Consider the following 15,977-nt stretch of genomic DNA (forward strand, 5'->3'; position numbering starts at 1 on the left):
CATGGCCCACCACCAAAAGTCTTTTCCTCTCTGGAAAAGGCATACATGGAATACCTATTTGCTAAATGGCTAGACTTAAACTCTCAGGTAATTCTGTAGTTTCAGAATGTCCGAAGGACACGGTCACTAAGCACTGACACAAACTGCCTTTCTCCACTTCAATTACTTACCCACTGGATATGTTCTGCAATTAAACAGCCGATAACTTTTTTGTCATTAGAAATAAAAAGGAGAGTTTTTGTTCTAGAGTAACACATGAGCGGAGTTTGCTGAAATCCTAAGTCATTGTCTACCATTTCTCTAATTTCTTCGACCTGTCAAAATAAGTTTGAATGATGTATAAGAAGCATGTAAATACACATTTGTATAAATATACATAAAAAATTACAGATTTACAAAATTGCACTGAGGTATCTAGAACACTGAAAGCTATTCCAGAAGTTAAGGATTATCCTAAGGAACCACATAAGTGTTCCTCAAACAATACTCGTCTGGAAACAGGAAGAGTAGAGACCTCTAAATGAGCTACCAGTAAGTCCAAACAACAGGTAGTCCAAGGCAAATAGAGAATGCAGCTCTAAGTGTGGACTCTGATATTCTACAAGTAAATGAGATCTATGCCAAGAGTTAAACCAGCTTAGTTGAAGGTTTTCTGTCCGTTATTTTTAAAGTCTTGAAAGAACTAATCCATTTAGGGTTTTGAGCAGATGATTGCAAGCACAGTGCCAAGGCAGCTAGAAAATGTATGCGTATGTCATAAAGCAATGAGTAACTGTCACCTCTTTCCTTAAGTTTTCCACTCTTCCATTAGCCTTGCAAAGAGTAAGTGAAACTAAAAATAAAGTCTTGTTTGATATGAACAAGTTTAGAAGAATATCTATAAATTCCAACATGAATGTAAATAAAAGCTTAAGCATGAGCTGAGATTTTACTGGGGGATTCCTGTACCTACAGCTGGGCATTGGAGCAGCCTTTATCACCCCATCACTCGTGAGAGACAGAAATAAGGTGGCTTCTCCTGTGTGGTACATTAAATGGCATTAGCTTGTTCATCCATTTTGTAGTTACATTAGTAAAGCAAAACTAGAATTATTGATGCTATGAATACATAAAGCTAGTACTGATCAAAAGAAAATTGTGTTAAAAAATGCTTTTAAAATTACTTTTCAAAGGCATGGTATCAGTTACTCTCTGCTTTCTTATCTAACCTTCAGTTACGAGTCTTTTAATGACAAGTCCAATTAGCCAATTTGAAACACTACATAAACATTCTTGGAGTCAGCCATCCACAGTGGTAACAGTTGTAGATTCTCTCAACTTCAACCACACAACTACAGAGAACTCCATCCTAAATGACTTAATTTGCTGCAGTCCTTTTTTCTGCTCCACTCAGGTATTTTAAGTAATATTTTCTTCAGGCTTTTTAGTAAAAAATGAATGTGCAATGAATGTACTAAAATTAAGATAATACCACCAGAGAAACAAAACTTTTAAAATAAACTTATCTGAATGAAATACAGTAAAAAGAAAATTTGTAGTTTCATTTCAATTTGATAACTTTAAAAAATTATGTTAGTCTAACTAAAGAAAACTCACTACAGTCACACACACCATCAGAAAGAGCCGTCTTGGCCCTCAATTCAGCCTCCAGAGGTCCCTGCCAACCTCAGCTGTTCTGTGATCCTGTGACAGTGGTACTGGAAAAAAAAGTACCTGCTGGTCACAGCAAATCCCTGGTGAAACAGAATCAATGCCATGCTACTGAAAAAAACAGATGCAATGACATACTAAGATGTATGAACACAGGTTAGCCAGCAAGATAGCAAAGTACCTGCTGCTCTAAGGCTCCACTAGTGTATTGTGCTCAGTTTTAGATGAAGAGTTTGAAGAGATGTGAGACATGGCGCTAATAGAAATAATCTAGAGGAGAGTATGATTATGATCAGAGGTCTATAAAACATTATTTAGGAGTATAAACTAAAACACAGCACATCCCATCAGTCTCCTTTAGGTGAAACAATGAGAGCTTGTTCAGGTGCAAAAAAGCTGTTCCAAAAAGAAAAAGAAGGATGTTTTCTACAGCTACGGCAGTATGAGTTGCACTAACAAGCATAAATTACAGTATGGAGATTCTGTTGGACATTTAGGGAAAATCTCCTAATGTTACGGAGAGTGAAGCACTGTAACAGAGCCTGAAAGGGTCATAAAAATCTCCAGTGGTAGAAGCTTTAGAAAGTTGTCAGATCCATGATAACCAGAGATGATCCTGCTTTGGACACGGGAATGGACTACAGGACTTCAAAGCCACTTCCTAAATAAATCTGGTTTTATCCAAAAATCATTTAGAGAATGGTGCCATATTCATGCGGTGTAATAATGTTAATACATTTCAGTTTGTTTAAATATAGTAGAAGTTTTACTACATAAAATACCTGCCATATTTCTAGCAAGTATATTTAAAAAATGTTAAAATATCAGTTGGTTGATGCTTTTCCCACTCCTGCCTAAAATCATCCTCTCCAGGAGGAGAGCAGCAGTGCTTAAGAGTCAGATGTCCAATCTGTTTGTGGAAAAAGCTACAGAACCGCTGAAGTTTCGCGTCTAACTTCAACTGCTCCCACATAAATTATACGAACTTTCTATGAACATTCTCATTACTCATATTAAAAGATCAAACAAGGTAAGATATACAAATCCAGTCCTTTTCTCCATACCTTTTTAAGTGCGTACTTTGGGTCATCAGGAAGAACCATTATTATCTTTCCATCGGGATATTCAGCCAAAATTCTCTCCTTTTTCCAACCCTAAATAAAACAAACACTTATCTAAATACCATACACAAGATGTACTTTTACAAATAAAAATTGCACATTATTGTTCTAGACACTGAACTTAAGCAGAGACTTCACACTACTTAGCAGCTGCTTTGCTAGACAAGGAAACTTCAGCTAGCTTTTAAAAATGAGCACAACATATAAAACACAATCTTATTTATACAATTATTTATACAATAGCCTATCTATATCTAGAAACAATTTGTGAAAGTGTCTTACAATTTCCCAACTAGATTTTTCCCCCCAGGACTGAAGCGCAAACTGAATTTTACAACAGAAGTAGCAAACTCGGCTCACATAACTGATTTCCAAACCCAGGTAATACTTATTTTCCGAAGTCCAGTGAATGGGAAAAACCCTAAGTTTTAATAAAGTATTTCTTTTTAACATAGTTACCTCCACAAATACACACTCAGATTTAAAGTTTGGCATGCGAAAGACCTCCAGGAGGTTCTAAGTGAACTGATTGGCATGCAGTTGCCCAAAATGTAAGGAATAGTTTATTTTGTTACTGATCATAACTGTTAAAGCCACAAGAAGGATACTAGAAAAAAATGTTATAACTACCTTCTAAGAATCTAATGGGGAAGGAGGCTACGTTGTGTGTATCTGAAGTATAAACATACTCAAAAAAATAGAGGTAATTAACTCTTCTTCAGATCCACACTCGTGGTGAATAATGAGCAGTACCTGCATGGAAAAAAACAAAACAAAAAAGCCACTTAAATCTAGTAAGATGGGACTGGTAGATATTAGAACTCAAGTTGCTTTGATGGGACCTAAAAATACTGAATGCAGAAGTAACTTCAGCCACTAAAAAGGCTGATCTACAAGTCTTACTCAAAGCAACTTTAAATAAAAAAGCCTTTGAAGAAACAATATTGATGGAATAACTCTCATTGAAATCTGTGCCTTCCCACAAAATAACGTTCAACTAAAGACCAAACAATGGAATTTGGCACTGAACGAATGCCATATATACTACCACAAAAAATGACAAACTTAAGTGTTACAATACTTGATCTGTATCTCATTTTAATCATGCTGATTTTACTCCCTTACCCCAAACAAGACATGAAGAGAACAATCTTAGAAATGTATCTACTTGCTGGTAGCCCTGGAACTATTTAAGGGTGAGTTTAGCACCCAGCATGGCAATGGCTGCAACATATACACCATTTCAATCCTGCGTGCTTTTCTTCTCAGTAGTAGCTGCACTAAATACAAACACAAATTAAGATCCTATTTGGATTTTTATATATTACGGTCTGAACACAAAGGACAGGAAACAGCAATATCATAATATTCAGGTAAGCAGAAAAATGCAGTTTGTGGGACTGTGATATGACTTTTGAGACCGTTAGGAAAGGTTTTCAAAACACTCAGGCAAGGATTACTCCTCTCCAACCTCAAACACCATCTTCTCTCAATTTTTTGTCTTTTGCTGCCTTTTGGCTGCCTGTTTGCCCTGCAAAAACTTTCCATAACCTATTTTAAACCAACTGTGACCATCGCTCAGCAGATAAATTCAATGTGTTTCATAAACCTGCCATTAAAGCATGCAGAATGTTGCGGGCCTAATGCAGAAAATTCAACTCTAAATTTTACATTAAGGTATTCTGTTAACGTAATAGCCAGGTATTTCCAACAAAATGAAATCTGATGGAAGAAAATGTTTCTGAACAGCTTACTGCTGTTATACTTTCAAGCAATGGTATATTAGTAGCAGTCTAAAAATAATTCCGTAAAAATGCAATAATTGACTCTCTAATACTTAGAACTTATTATTTTTGCTGTTGTCCACCTATTAATTTTCTTAAGTGATTAGTATAATATGAGGGCTGATCATATTTACAGGAGATGGAGTTTCAATTGAAGCATTTTGGAATTTATTCAGAAATAAATCTTTTGGACAAAGCTTTCCAAAAAAGCTTCTGCAAATCCTAAGCTCATCCAAGATTTTTAGTTCATTTGGTTTACATCAGAGAAAACATTTTAAAGTCATATCCCTTTGTTACTGAAGCAGCTCCATGAATTTCATAAGTGAAATATCAGTTTTTCTTTAAGTATCTGCATCTCCAGTATCCTTATTGTTCAGTCTTAGTAAGGAATGAACTGTGCTTCCTTTAAACCAGACCAATGGAAGCTATGTACAAGAGGGGCCACAGCTCTTTCCTATCTTAACATTAAAGGTGTTAAAGAAAATGTGCTATAGCTTCAACTGAGACTGATCCTACTAGATAGGTATCTGCAACACACAAAATATTATGCCTTAGTACCAGTATCTTGCATGTGGTCTGAAGACGATTTCCCTTAACACACCTATTAATGTGGGATTTCTAGCAAAATCACACTATTTTAACGCTATTAAAACATCTTGCAGACTGTTGTATTTTGTTGCGATCACTGCGAACTAAAGGACTCCTTCACTCAGGCAGATGGCAAGAACACCCTACTATAGTAACAAAAGCATTATGTCTGCAATACACTTTACAATATTGTACTGCAATGTCAGAAAATCTGCTTTTCCTTTCCTTTTATTTGACATTACTTAAGGGCATTAAGACTGTTTTACTGTCGAATGAGATGCCCAAGCATTCATATGCGTTGCTTGTGATGACCACAGAGGTTAAAAGGAAAGCTATTATTCCCACCAGGACACAGGTTCTGCAAGGCCTGGAGTAAAAGAACACGATTATACCACTCCTCCCTGATACTGGAAGTCTGTGCTCAACAACACATGACCTATAGGCAGCAGCAGAAAGGCATGTACAGCCTCATCACCACAGCTGGCCAGACTGGTGCTGTACAGAGCCCCACTGGTGGGTGACAACTCACAACAACCTCCACGTTACGGCTATTTATCCTACAGGTATTTGTCATCTTTTGAGAACATAAGGCAACCCTGCAATGAACAGTTACCTCATTTTTAATCTTCCTCTAAATTTTCCTCCCAATTCAAACAAGATTTAAGATTGCTTCTGCTTGCTTATTAAGGTGCAATGGCAACAGGATTACAGAAGAAATAAATAATTCAAAAAAAGACAATATAGATGAGCAGTCACTGCTACACCATGAAAAAGTAGTATGGAGAGTAAGTACGAATGCACTGTGTAGTGCATTGCTTTCACTGGATATTATACATGTATTTAATGAATGATGTAGAATACAATTGGAAAGATGGTTCCAACATAAATGGCATTGCAGCTGAAGTGTTCAGCTCTCGATTTCACAAAACCTATGTTCTGCTTATAGTTTAAATAATATCTGACATAGATTTGCCTTTAAAAGCCCAACTTAGAATAAACAAACTGCTTCCCATGCATTTCCTTGCGTTTTAGAAGTTCTTATGTAAGAGTAGGAAATGGGACAGCAAACCCGGTATTTTTCTATGTAAGTCAGTTCTGGCTTGCTTGTGCTCCCTATTTCTCAAATGAATACAAATACATGAAAATCACTGGCGTTTTCTTCTTTTACTGTTTTTTCCTCAAAAATATTGAGGTAGTGAGAAAGATGTTCTTAATACTGTATAATTGTTGTTCTTCACTAAGAAAAACACTAATGAAATTTTCCCCTTGTTATCAAGCTTAGTATGAAATTTTGTGCACTTTTATCCTTGATAATTTGTAGCTGAGAAGTGGGCTTACTGCTTTCTTCCCCACTCCTCCATCAAATTACAGATATTCTGCCTCTCTCTCCTCTGAATGTAATATGGAGAACGAGGTTTTGACTGTAGAACACATTAACATCCTCGGATGTAATTATTAAATACTACCCTCTGTTAAAACTAATATTCTTACAGAAGATACCTAATGGTAAGAACTTGATTTGAAATATTAAGTTTTATATTGTATCACTTTTGGAACTAATGCAAATCAAGACAACCATGAAATCTTTCTAAGATGACATGAAGTTCATCATCACCTTCAATCCAGATTCTATTAACATAAAGTTCCAATGAGTCAAACGTTGTCTTTTTTTTGTTTTTTTAATCTGAAAATCGTAAGAACCTCACAGATGGGCTTGGTTGCAATTACAGCAAAATAGCTATTTAAAAACTTATCAGATTAGACATTTGCCCAAATAACAGCTTCTTCCACTTTCTTCAGCTCAAGATATTCTTAATGAAGATGATGAGCTTGAAATACAAACACATTAACTGCCTTCATATCAGGCAACCAGTATTTGGTTCTGCAACTTAAAACATAATTAAAAACAATGTCTTGCTGTTAGAAAGAACTTTGCAGGAATACTAAATTGATACTATGTGGTATCACTGAGAGGATACATAATTGATATCATGTGGTATCACAGCTAGAGGATTTTATAAAAATGAACCACAGATCCATTCCACAAAGTTATCCATCCCCCTGGAGTTAACAATTCGATGTACATGTCATCACTCAATGCACGCACATGCTAGAAAGGTATATTTCTTTCTGGAGACTTTCAGATGTCTGAAACCAGAAGGATAGTGAGATAGATTCCTACCCTGGTCTGCAGTAGAGGACATCTCTCATGCTAGCCTCTTCCTGCTCCAGTACTACCCTTGACCACCTTACCTACTTGCTTATTCAATTTGCACACTTCTATTAACAGCAAATGGCAGGCTTCAGAAAACCCCTGTCAGTCCTTGCCAACCTTCTGTTCCCAAATCCAGAAAATGTCATTAAACTTGCAAAACCTTCTCTCCACACAAGGCCTGCAATTTCCTTATTTTGTCTAGCAGCCATTCATGACAAAACAAGTATTCCAATTTAGCCTGTCCTACCTCTGGGGGCATCATGGAATTTCTAGACACCTAAAAATAAGTTTGTATTAAAATAAACATGATAGGCCTTAAAAAAAACCAAAAAAACCCAAAAAACCCCAAAATGCCAACCAAACAAAACACACAGCACAAAACAACAACCACACACACACAAAGAAAATTACATTTTTTTGAAGATAGTAAATAATTTATTGCTTCCATGTAAACTATCTTCTGGCTACTCAGTACTTTATAAAAACCCACAAAACAGCTGCAAGTAGGTGAGCAAGACACTAACAATAAAGTGCATTTTCACAGTTCACAGCAAGAAGCTCTAGCATGATAATGAATATAGGCTTTCTTTGTCTGTGAAATAAATTATCAATAGAACTAACTACTATGCACACGACAAGAAACACTCAAAAGGGAGAAAAACTGAGAAAAGTCTCAAGTCAGGCTAGGACTGCACCATGTGGCATGAAGAATGTGAATGACCAGAGAATGAAAAATGCTTCTAAGGTACCTTAGAATGGCCTCCAAATCAACAATAATGCGCAATATATTAACTGCATAACAAAGAATATCTAGAGAGCTAAGAAAGTAACACATCGAGGTGACCAAGAACAGATGTTCCTGGACCAGAAAGTCTAACCAAGAAGCTACCAAAACTTCCTCTAGCATAATTTTTTTAATCTCATGATGCTACTGTCCAGTTAACACTTTCTGTCACGGAAAGGAAGGTAGTTACAGTTTCAACACAGTAACTACATATAAATATCTAGAAACCAAGCACATCATGCCTCCAAGCCATCCTCCCAACAATCTCCACAAGAATCCTGCTAGCATAACTAAAATAACTAGCAATCATTCTTCTAGTATTTCTGGATGACTAAGAATTAACAAGTAGAGACTTGGTGTACTAATTAATTGCCAAGAGGGCTTATCTAAAATTCAAATTACTTTCTAAGAGGCGGTAAAGATGTTTTTGTCATGGACCCTACAATACAATCACCTAAGAACCACTATGGGTCAAATGTGTTACAGACTTATCTGTTTAGCATGGCAAAAGTTACTTGCCCATGCAGAAAACAGAGCTACAATTAAATTGTTATGAGAAAAAAAAAAAAAAATCAGAGGATTTAAAGTCTCATAAGACTCCTTCCTTTGCCTCCTACTCTACAGTTTCTGTTATAGAATAACCATCTAAATCATCACTCTATGGCCGTCTACAATGTCACAAAACACAGCTAGAGTCTTAAAAGATTTCAGAGATAGAAGTGTTTGCTCACTGAATTGACAAGACAAATAATTTGAGTACACATCATGTGAAGCTTAAAAAGATGCCCCGCAACTGAGAAAACAATAGGTAAAGTTTTTTTCAAATTAAAAGCATACCTAACTTTATACATAGTTATTTACAACTGGTTTAGGGCAGTCAGCTCTTTCATTTTTATGTTAATGATGTTATTATTCTGGACATATGTACAAGTGAGAAATTTCAGCTCTTTCAACCTCCAAAATATTCCAACTTCAGTGCAGCTTCCTACCTACATGACCGTAGCAGCTTTAAGTAACTACTGAACCCATATGCGGGCTTCTGTCCAAAAGAACTAACGCCATCTTCTGTAAATTTTGTTTGTAATAATTCTGTAAATTACGTCTTTGGTAACATTCAAGATCTGAAAGTACTTGGGTGGGGGGCTGGAGGGGAGGCGTGAGGAAGGACAAACAGGAATAAAATCACAGAATGGTTGGGGTCGGAAGGGACCTCTGGAGATCATCTAGTCCAAAATGGGGAACACATTACATACTGCCATTATAACGTACTGCATTCCAGCACATTTTCTCCCCAGTCTCACCCTACAATGTAGCTCATGTGTATCAGAAGAGATCTTTCAAGATGTCTGTTTATTCAGCAAAAACCAACCAAGAACAGAACAAATACCAGGACAATTTACCAGATAGTTTCAAACACTTCAGCTATGAAGATGTATCTTTATATTTGCAAACACTGGGATAAAATTGAGCTTGAGATTTAAGAGTAGCCCAACAGCCATTTGGTACCTACATGAAATGAACTGGTGGCCTCAGTTCAGTTATCCTGGAGGTCTTATCTACTCGAGTGTAGAGTACTGAAGGTAACATGTGTGATAAAGAAAATAGACTTTGTGGATTCTGTTCTGGATTTCAGACATGTGAACAGGTATTTCCTATAAGTCTTGTAATATCAGCTAGTGTGAAGTAGCTGATTTTACAATATACTTTAAATTGCACAGAATTTTTCAAATCTAAGCTTTAATATGGAAGATATACTCAGATACAGCACATATAATGAAGTTAAGGAATAATACTTTGGACTTTAAATACAAAGATTACCATCACACTATCGATTCAGTAAAGTTTCAATATACAGTATAGTTTCAATAAAGTTGTATCAGCTGGATTCCTAGGCAGTCTCTCTTCAAATTACACATAATTAAGAAAACGTAATTTAGATGTCATCTAAGATTGCACAATCACAAACCCAGTACAATCAGCTCTTCAGCTGACTATTAAGCCTACCATTGCAAATACCAGTTGTACTGAAAGCTGTATTTAGCCTTTTCAGAACAGTGACGTGCTTTCGTCTTTCTACCACCAACCTCACCCACTCCAAGATTAAGGAATTGTAACAGAAAGAATGCAACAGCAATGAAACACCACTATCCTACTAAATATTTTTATACATTACGTATAACCTGTCTACCATGGTTCTTAAAACATTTCCCAAAGTGGATTATTTATGGCCTACTGTGACACTAATCTATTAAAATATTACTTAATGTAATACATATTGTAACTACTATGCAGCAAATAAAAGATAATGCTTATGTCTTTAAAAAGATAAAGTTTTCTTACCACATATTTTACAGCACTTATGAACTGGTTATGAAATAGCAGATGTTGGGTTTCATCCTCTGGATTTGATGCAGTGTAAAGCATTCCACAAATATTACAGGAAATAGCACCAAATCTCTTCTGTCCTGCATCCTATTAAAAAAAAAAAAAAAAAAGAGAGAGAAAAAAGAAAAGTATTTGTCAATTGTAAGCACAGTAAATACAGCTCAACAGAACCTTCATCTAATCAGACATGCCCTTTGTAACTTATCTTCTGGAAACTCAACACAGAGGCTAGAATGGAGTGAAACGGGAGAAAACAAGAATAGAATTTAGAATTCCATCTTTCAAAAACCCAAGCAGACTCAAAAGGCACAGGCATCAATCACAGAGTAAACTCTACTTAACATTAAAATTAGCTCACCCCATTACGTTTTGAACTTCTCTTTTATTTTATGAAATAGAAAGAACAGCTAATTCTTCATTTGTTACCCTATTGGCAGTAAATATCATCATCTTCCAGAAATAAATTTCCTACATCCAGCCCCATGCTATCTGGTTTTCCCTACAGCTCTGCTGCTTTGTGTCTTTTGGTTGCGAGCTGCTTCGAGGCAAGCCAAAGGTGAGCCACTTTCCTGAATGTTTGGAAGGATATTATTAAAAAAAAAAAGTTATGGAAATAATCGCTATTTAAGATCAGCAATACATCTGCCGCAGGTGATCACTACCTTTTAGGTTTTTATGAAAACCAAGTATTTCAAGGCAATCAAATAGTATTATGGTTTTTTAGTCCTTTCTTCGCTGATTAAAAGCCCCATTTAATATACTCTCAGAACTTAAGTCTTAACTCTTAATTGGAAACACCTAACTATGATGTTTGACATGCTACCTTAATTGCACAGGGTTCATAACTTTTATTTTTCACACACTGGATAGCACCTACAATACAAATGGAAGATCAAACCATTTAACTCATGACCCTTTAGGTTATACTCCTACTCTATAACAAAGAATTACCAAATTAAGCGCACTACCAGTACCTATTGCTTTGCTATTTATTCATTAAAACAGTGTTATTAATTTGGAAGCATGATCAGATTAAGGAGTTGGTGCCTAATAGTGAAGTGTCAGGTGCAGGGGGTGCCTTTTGCAAAGAGAGAAAAAAAATACGAGTTAGATTGAAGTCTCTGGCCAAAAAGGTGTGGTTTAAGTTATGGCTTAATGCTCAAATACTTTCTTTTCTTTAGAGTTTATGTAAGCAGCAATAAATGTCAATTTTAATCTATTTTAACATACATCACAAGTAATAAACAAAAAGTTATTTTATACTCGTGGGATACTATATAAGCAAAAGACGAGGGTGTTTTTTTAAAGGAAATTGATCTGTGTGCACAAATTGAAAGTGCACAATTTGCAAGAAAACAGATCACCTGAATTTACTTTTGTTTTCTAAGAGCTGAAAATATTCACAGTGAAAAAGCCAACTTTACAGAAGAAAGCATTTTGCAACACAGAAAAAGTGTTTACAAATCACTTCTTCTTCCAAGTACATCTAAGAGCTAGATGACAGCTCAGTTCTCCACGCAACAGTAACTTGTATCACGCAGTCATTAGTGAAATCTAAAATGTAGGTATCAGCTTCTTCCCAAGAAGAGACTAAAGGTGCAACTGGCCAGGCAAACTCAGAGTTCAACTTCTCTTTAGGGCACATATATGGAAATCAGCCAAAAGAAAGAAGCTGAATCCGAGAAGTCATTGCTTTAATAGTATGTCGATTTATACATTCCTACTGTATGCAGAAGGAGAAACAGGAGTACATTAATTTTCTGAAGGAAAAAGGAAAGATGAACCCTGAAGTCAGATTTGTAAAGTCAGAATAAGATGAGGTTTCTAAAGGTGTAAAAATCCAACACATTTTATTTTACCTGCAGACTTCCTTTAAAACAGCAATGTAGTTCAAAACAAAGTACCCATCTTGCCACCAAAATATACTGCATTTCAAGGGTTTATACATGAAAGATGAAAAAGGGCCATTCAGCAGGCATGATAATGTATGGCGACTATCTTAAGATGAACCAATTGAACCAAACTTAGTAATTCCTATTTTGAAAATGGATAGCATATCCCCTATATCTAGGGTACGATAAGTGAAGAGGAAGTCTACTTTCATGCTTGGAATATACTTCAAAAAATAAGTCTTGTAAATGAGAAAAATCAGCTACATAAAGCAACTTTGAAAATACTTGGTACATATCAGTACTGAAGCACTTTCTGTTCAAATGATCAAGCAGCTAAAGGTATGTAAGCTAAAATAGCTATTAGCTTACCACCAAAAATCTCAAGCCAAAAAAAAATCCTAGCTATGTAGGAACTAATAAAAAAATCTGGGGCAACGATATCCTCAAAATTGTCAGGCTTCCTAACCTATCCATCTTGCCTTGTCAATACAGATGCTGTTTTGCAAGTGTCCAGGGAATAGACAATTGCCCTGGAATAGCACTGCCCTGTTGTATTTTATAGTCTGACTTGCTTGGATATTGCTGGTATTGTGGGTTTAGGTTTTGGGAGGGATTTTTTTGTTGTTGTTTTTTGGTTTTTAAAGATTTCACTGATATTAGCATTTTTACATGCATTCAATTGTATCAGTGGGCTACACACAGAGGTTAATATTAAAAATCTGTTCACATCTTTCAAATCCACACCACAGTACATAATGCTTCAGGAAAAAAAATCCAGTACTGACTACAGCTACAAAAAAACCCCAACCAACCAACCAACCAACAACAAAACAAAAAAGCACACCCACAAACAGGACATGCAAAACAAAGTCAGGAATTATGAAGAATGCATTTTTGTACTTTAACAAAACACCTACAGAATCTATTTTTAACCTGATGTCATTGCATAACCAAAAGTGGAAAGGGCATGCATCAAGAGGGAAAGTGCTCCCAAACAATAATACTGCATTAAAGGTTGCCAGCCCTTCCTAACAGGGAGGGAGGAACAACAAAAAAAACAAAAACAACCCAAGAACACCTTAGGCATCACATATTAGAGTAAATAAAAACTTGAAACTGGGATTTTGGAGGGGAAAAAAAAATTATATCTAGATATATATATATCTAGATATATCTAGATATATATATATCTTCTCAGCAAACATCAGATACTGGGTACTGGCGAATAAACTGTCGACTTGTCACAACTAGAAAAAGATGGAAGAGGTTTGACTCTCAGAACTTACAGAAACGTTTTTCAGAGCAATATTTAAGAAAATGTGAGGTTACAGGCAGAAAAATGTGTTACTCTATTTAAAACGCAATTTTCTACACAGTAACAATAAAGAGCAAGAATACTTTTATTTCCTAAGCAAATTCTGCATGTGTAGATGGCAATTAAGCATTCCTGACATCTCAGGCAATCCTCATTAATATAAGTACACAATAGAGGAGATCCACTGTTTCAAGGCTAACTGTAACTGAACATTGTGACATGTTGCCTTAATGTCCAGTAGGGTTTCTTAATTCTGTGTTAGACAGAAAGAAAAGTCTTACCAACTTCTTCTTTGAGAAGGTGCATGTCTGCTGATCCTCCATATGTGGAATAAGGAGCCCTGCAAGCAAAAAAGGCATTTGGTGCCTCTGTAAGAGATGAAAAGGGGCCCCTTTTTTTTTTTTTTTAATCTTTTCTCTCTCTTCAGGCACAGATGAGGCCACCTCCTTCTTGATTACCTAGTGTTAGTTAGATGAAGATTATTTTTTCTTCCAGTCTTTTCACAGAACAAAGAATAAAACCCAGCCATAGAAACAGGTGGGCTGGAAAGGAAATATAAGAAGAGCGGGAAGGAACAAAACAAAGATTTTTGGGCTCTCCACAGAAAATGAAAAGGTCAAAGAATGCTATTTCAACAAAAGATGGATTCAAGATTGAAGCTGATGGGTAGATCCCCTTGCTGACCAGAACTATCAGAAGACATGACTCAACTCAGAAACAAGTTTCACTTCAAAATGAAGACTGTGGTAATTAACAAAAAGAATAACCTACCAACCACAACAACAAAAAAACCCCACCAGTATCCATCTTTCTGAAAAGCTATTTTAGCCAAAGGATATAAATCAACTTGAAGCTTTCAAAACTGTGATGTTTATTTAACATATTTGAAAAATGAAAATGAAGGGTCATTATCCATTATGAAATAATATCCTCATTGGTCACTAGCTAAAGCAATATGAAAAAAATGAGTTAAAAACCAAATCTGCACAATATTTACAATGGACAGTCAATCCATTCTCAACCTATATAAAAACATTATTCAAGAATATTACAGAGAATGTTCCAATGTGTACTGGTTTTGGCTGGGATAAGGTTAATTTGCTTCACAGCAGCTGCTATGGTACTGTGTTTTAGTATTCTGACCAAAACAGTGTTGCTAACACACTGATATTTTAGCCATTGCTGCACAGCGCTTACACAGCATCAAGGCCTTCTGTTTCTCACTCTGCTGTGCCATTGAGTTGGCTGGGGGTGCACAGAAAGTTGGGAGGAGAGATAGCAGAGACAGCTGACTCCAACTGACCCCAACTGTCCCACACCATATGACATCATGCTGATCAATAAAAACTGGGGGAAAGAGAAAAGAAGGGGAGGACATTTGGAGTTACAACATTTGTCTTCCCAACTGTTACACAAGACGAAGCCCGGCTTTCCTGGAGATGGCTAAACACCTGCAAGCCGATGAGAAGTAGTGAATTAATTCCTTGTTGCTTGTGCACACAGCTTTTGCTTTACCTATTAAACTGTCCTTATCTCAACCACATGCCTTCTCCCCCATCCTACCTGGGGCGAGCGAGCAAGTAGCTGCACAGTGCCTAGCTGCCTGCCAGGGTTAACCCACAACACGTTTGTAGCCTTGGTGCCTGAATTCCTGCATCAGGTCCCCAGCTAACCTTACAAAACATTCTCAGCTTCAGGACAAAGGACACAAAACACAACCCACCTGAATTTGCCAGAGAAAGCTGGGTTGCTGCAGTGACATAGAAATGGGAAGGAGTGATAATAAGAAAGGATGGTTGTTACTGCCCCCCTAAGAGCAGAGCTATCCCCAAAGGTAAGATTTGTGTGGGAAGAAGCTGACTGCTCTCAACTACCAAACTCCCTCCCCAATCACTTTTGCAGTAACCACTGCCTTGTTGTTACTGGGATTACAGGAAAGAAAAGAGGTGGTACTTAACTAATGTAAACAACAAGAGATTGCCCAAAAGCTATTCTCCAATTCTTCAGAGAAATTGACAACCAGTCTAAACCAGATTCAGGAAGAAAACAGCAACTTTAAATGATAGCTATGTAACTTCCTTCAGTCTCATAAGAAATCACTTTTACACTTACTATTTCCACCAAGGATTCTGTTTTCAGCTTAAATAAAAACATTTCTTTCATATATTACCTATTTACATCAAACAGGAAACTATGTTCAAGTTTAACCAAAATATATGCAAGGAAAAAACGAAGTATGATAT

The 15,977-nt window shown here is 36.3% G+C and overlaps 1 protein-coding gene across 3 annotated transcripts in view; it reads right to left on the minus strand.

Annotated features, from left to right (window-relative positions):
- ESCO1 (establishment of sister chromatid cohesion N-acetyltransferase 1) overlaps positions 1-15,977 on the minus strand; it is a 34,974-nt gene that overhangs the window by 5,065 nt on the left and 13,932 nt on the right. For 2 of the 3 annotated variants that reach the window (XM_065628322.1, XM_065628321.1), the window contains 3 exons: positions 10,483-10,614; positions 2,715-2,804; positions 171-314 (listed from right to left, as the gene is read on the minus strand). In XM_065628322.1, the coding sequence (XP_065484394.1) occupies positions 171-314; positions 2,715-2,804; positions 10,483-10,614 (366 nt within the window). Of the gene's footprint in view, positions 1-170; positions 315-2,714; positions 2,805-3,401; positions 3,525-10,482; positions 10,615-15,977 lie in introns of those variants that run through there. The other variant, XM_065628323.1, reaches the window with a different exon arrangement.

The sequence above is a fragment of the Caloenas nicobarica genome, chromosome 2 (genome assembly GCF_036013445.1).
Source record: "Caloenas nicobarica isolate bCalNic1 chromosome 2, bCalNic1.hap1, whole genome shotgun sequence".
Taxonomy (NCBI): Eukaryota; Metazoa; Chordata; class Aves; order Columbiformes; family Columbidae; genus Caloenas; species Caloenas nicobarica.